Below are 2,858 nucleotides of genomic sequence, written 5' to 3'. Positions count from 1 at the left end.
CTGTTCGTTTGATAGCCTATCATTCAAATGGCCTATAATTTATACGATTTATCATTATAATATGAATGCATGTTGTCTACTGCAAAGCAGGCTGTGGAAACTGCATGTGGTACCACTCACGTACTACGGATAAACGATCAAATCAAATGTGTAAACATGGATTTCCTTAATTAGCCGAAGAATGGGGGTTCAAAAGAATCAAAACCTCATATACCCAATGATTAGTAGGATAAAATAAGAGTTTTGAATTTAAATTAAAGAAAAAAATTATTTTTAAAACTCAAATTTTGAAATTTCTTACCATTTCTTCTCTTCCACTCATACCATTAATGATGATGAGTTTGATGCAATATTCTTTCGCTGCACAATGACCGATCAATTCGATGGGCGTCGAAGTAGCATGAATATTTTAGAAAAAATAAGTACATCTTTGGTTTTTGTTGAAAAATTAAGTTTCAGGCAAAAAACCATTTTATTAACATATTAAAACACTTATTTTTACATTTATTTTGTTTTTATCGGTTGAATTTACATTAAAACCTAAGTCGCAACAACTCCAAGTACAAATCATACATGCACTAAATATATTTGTACATCCAAATGTTGGTTGACATCAACGACCGTGAAAAAGAGAAGTAATAAAAGATAGATATGATAGATGCATGATATGATGTGTAAGAAAGAGAAATAAAAAAAAAGTATTGATCAATGGAGTGTTTAAAATAAATGGATATCCAAATATTATTATCCTTAATTTTAGAAGGAAAAAATATAACAAGTAATCATTATAAATTGTTATAAATAAAACAAAGAGATAACAAGCATAATAAAGTGATCATGTAAAAAATAGAATGTGAAATAATTAAAGTAGAAGATTTTAATCCAATAAGTTTCAACTTGATGGATGATATTAAGATCATTTTTCTAAATTAACATTGTTATTTTATAAAATAAATAAACAATGTATACTTAACTTTAAATTATTTTAAAAAATTGAAATTACAATACATTTTAAGATGTCCTTTCATCTATATCATCTGGTGTTATACTTAGCGTTGTAAAGGCCTACATTACACTTAAATTAACAATAGTGTTGGCTATTGTTAATTAAAACATGCAATGGTGGTCAATATTAAATTTATGATAACAGGAGACAAATTTGTTGGTCAACACCTTGTTTCCCACAATTTGAACTTTAACTTGCTAGCTAGCTGTTTCTATGGGCTAAAAGCCTCTAACTGCAGCTATATATAAATGGCCATAGGAATCTGCCATCTTGAGCAACAAGTTAAGCAATTCTTATTCACACAGAGAGAGAAAAGATGGGAAAGTTCATTTTGAGTACTGGTCTTATATTGTTTGTGGTGTTATTCACTACTGAACTTGGAGTAGCATCAGCTGTTTGGCAGCGAGCTCATGCAACTTTCTATGGTGGGAGTGATGCCTCAGGAACAATGGGTAATTAAAACGCATAACTTCTTAATTGTCTCAATTTTTTCCCCTTCATTATTTCTCTAGCTAGTTCAATTAAAATGTAAAGCCCCCAGATATTAATTTAGGTACAAATGAAGAGCACCAAACAAATAATCATGAGTAACTCAATTAGCAATTGTCTTGATTTGTAGGAGGTGCATGTGGCTATGGAAATCTCTACACAGATGGTTATGGCACAAAAACAGCTGCCCTGAGCACTGTTTTGTTTAATGATGGAAAATCATGCGGTGGTTGCTATAGGATAGTTTGTGACGCAAGCCAAGTGCCCCAATGGTGCCTCAGGGGCACTTCCATCGATATTACTGCCACAAATTTCTGCCCCCCAAACCTCGCACTTCCTAATGACAATGGCGGTTGGTGTAATCCCCCTAGACCACACTTTGACATGTCTCAACCTGCCTTTCAGACAATAGCCAAGTACAAAGCTGGAATTGTACCAATCTTGTACATGAAGTACGTATGTTTTATGTTATGCCATATATGTCTTAAACTTGTATTTTTTTTTGCACCCCGTTTGAAATTAAAGTCTTTAAATTAATTTGACATGTCATATGATAAATTAAATTGGGCTGACTAATAATTATGATGTATATATGCAGAGTTGGGTGCAAAAGAAGTGGAGGCATCAGATTTACCATCAATGGAAGGGACTATTTCGAATTGGTGCTTATAAGCAACGTAGGTGGAGCTGGAGAGATTTCCCGAGTTTGGGTTAAAGGGTCCAGAATGAATAATTGGGAATCCATGACGAGGAATTGGGGTGCTAACTGGCAAAGCTTAAGATATGTGAATGGTCAGAGTTTGTCTTTCAGAGTTCAACTCCGCAATGGGAAGACTCGCACGGCAAATAATGTAGCACCGTCCAATTGGAGATTTGGCCAGTCTTTCTCCAGCAATGTTCAGTTCTGAATTCTAGCTGATATAATGAATCTCTATCAATATTAATCTGAGTATTCTTCTATTCCGTCCCTACTTACGTTCTTTAATAATTATATACAGTATGTTGCTTTGCTTGTGGTTGTGGTTCAGCTATTAATATTTTGCGATGAAGCCCACCACCTATGATATATATATAAATTGTAAAACTATTTTTTTCTCATGCCTCTGCCTCTACCTCTACGTACTCTCCTCGTTCTATTATATATATTTATTGTTGTTAACATAGAAAAGGTGTTGGACTTGTAGTTCTAGCTATTCTTGACATATATTTTGTTGCCAAAATGTGGCGCTAGTATAATGATCTAAACTCCGCATTACATGGAAGCGTTCTCGTTTCCAGAATTCATCTGTTACTCTGCCTTCCAACACGAACACAATCCTTCATAAAGACAGGTCCAATGTGTTAAGTCCGGGAATCTTTTCAA

At 33.8% G+C, this 2,858-nt stretch overlaps 1 protein-coding gene across 1 annotated transcript; it reads left to right on the top strand.

The window, feature by feature from the left end:
• The first annotated feature begins 1,265 nt into the window (after window positions 1-1,265).
• LOC114407490 (putative expansin-A17) lies at window positions 1,266-2,593 on the top strand. The gene is made up of 3 exons (XM_028370604.1): window positions 1,266-1,458; window positions 1,626-1,947; window positions 2,094-2,593. The coding sequence occupies exons 1-3, from the start codon at window positions 1,323-1,325 to the stop codon at window positions 2,401-2,403; spliced, it is 768 nt and encodes a 255-aa protein (XP_028226405.1). The 5' UTR covers window positions 1,266-1,322; the 3' UTR covers window positions 2,404-2,593.
• The last annotated feature ends 265 nt before the right edge of the window (window positions 2,594-2,858 follow it).

The sequence above is a fragment of the Glycine soja genome, chromosome 3, assembly GCF_004193775.1.
Source record: "Glycine soja cultivar W05 chromosome 3, ASM419377v2, whole genome shotgun sequence".
NCBI classification, from domain to species: domain Eukaryota; kingdom Viridiplantae; phylum Streptophyta; class Magnoliopsida; order Fabales; family Fabaceae; genus Glycine; species Glycine soja.
This window is presented reverse-complemented; position numbering and strand designations above follow the sequence as displayed.

Excerpts from the sequence above, each read along its gene's own strand:
- LOC114407490 (XM_028370604.1), top strand. The coding sequence starts at position 1,323 with ATGGGAAAGTTCATTTTGAGTACTGGTCTTATATTGTTTGTGGTGTTA. Across the intron at positions 1,459-1,625 it reads TGATGCCTCAGGAACAATGG|GAGGTGCATGTGGCTATGGA; the intron begins GTAATTAAAACG and ends CTTGATTTGTAG. Across the intron at positions 1,948-2,093 it reads GTACCAATCTTGTACATGAA|AGTTGGGTGCAAAAGAAGTG; the intron begins GTACGTATGTTT and ends GTATATATGCAG.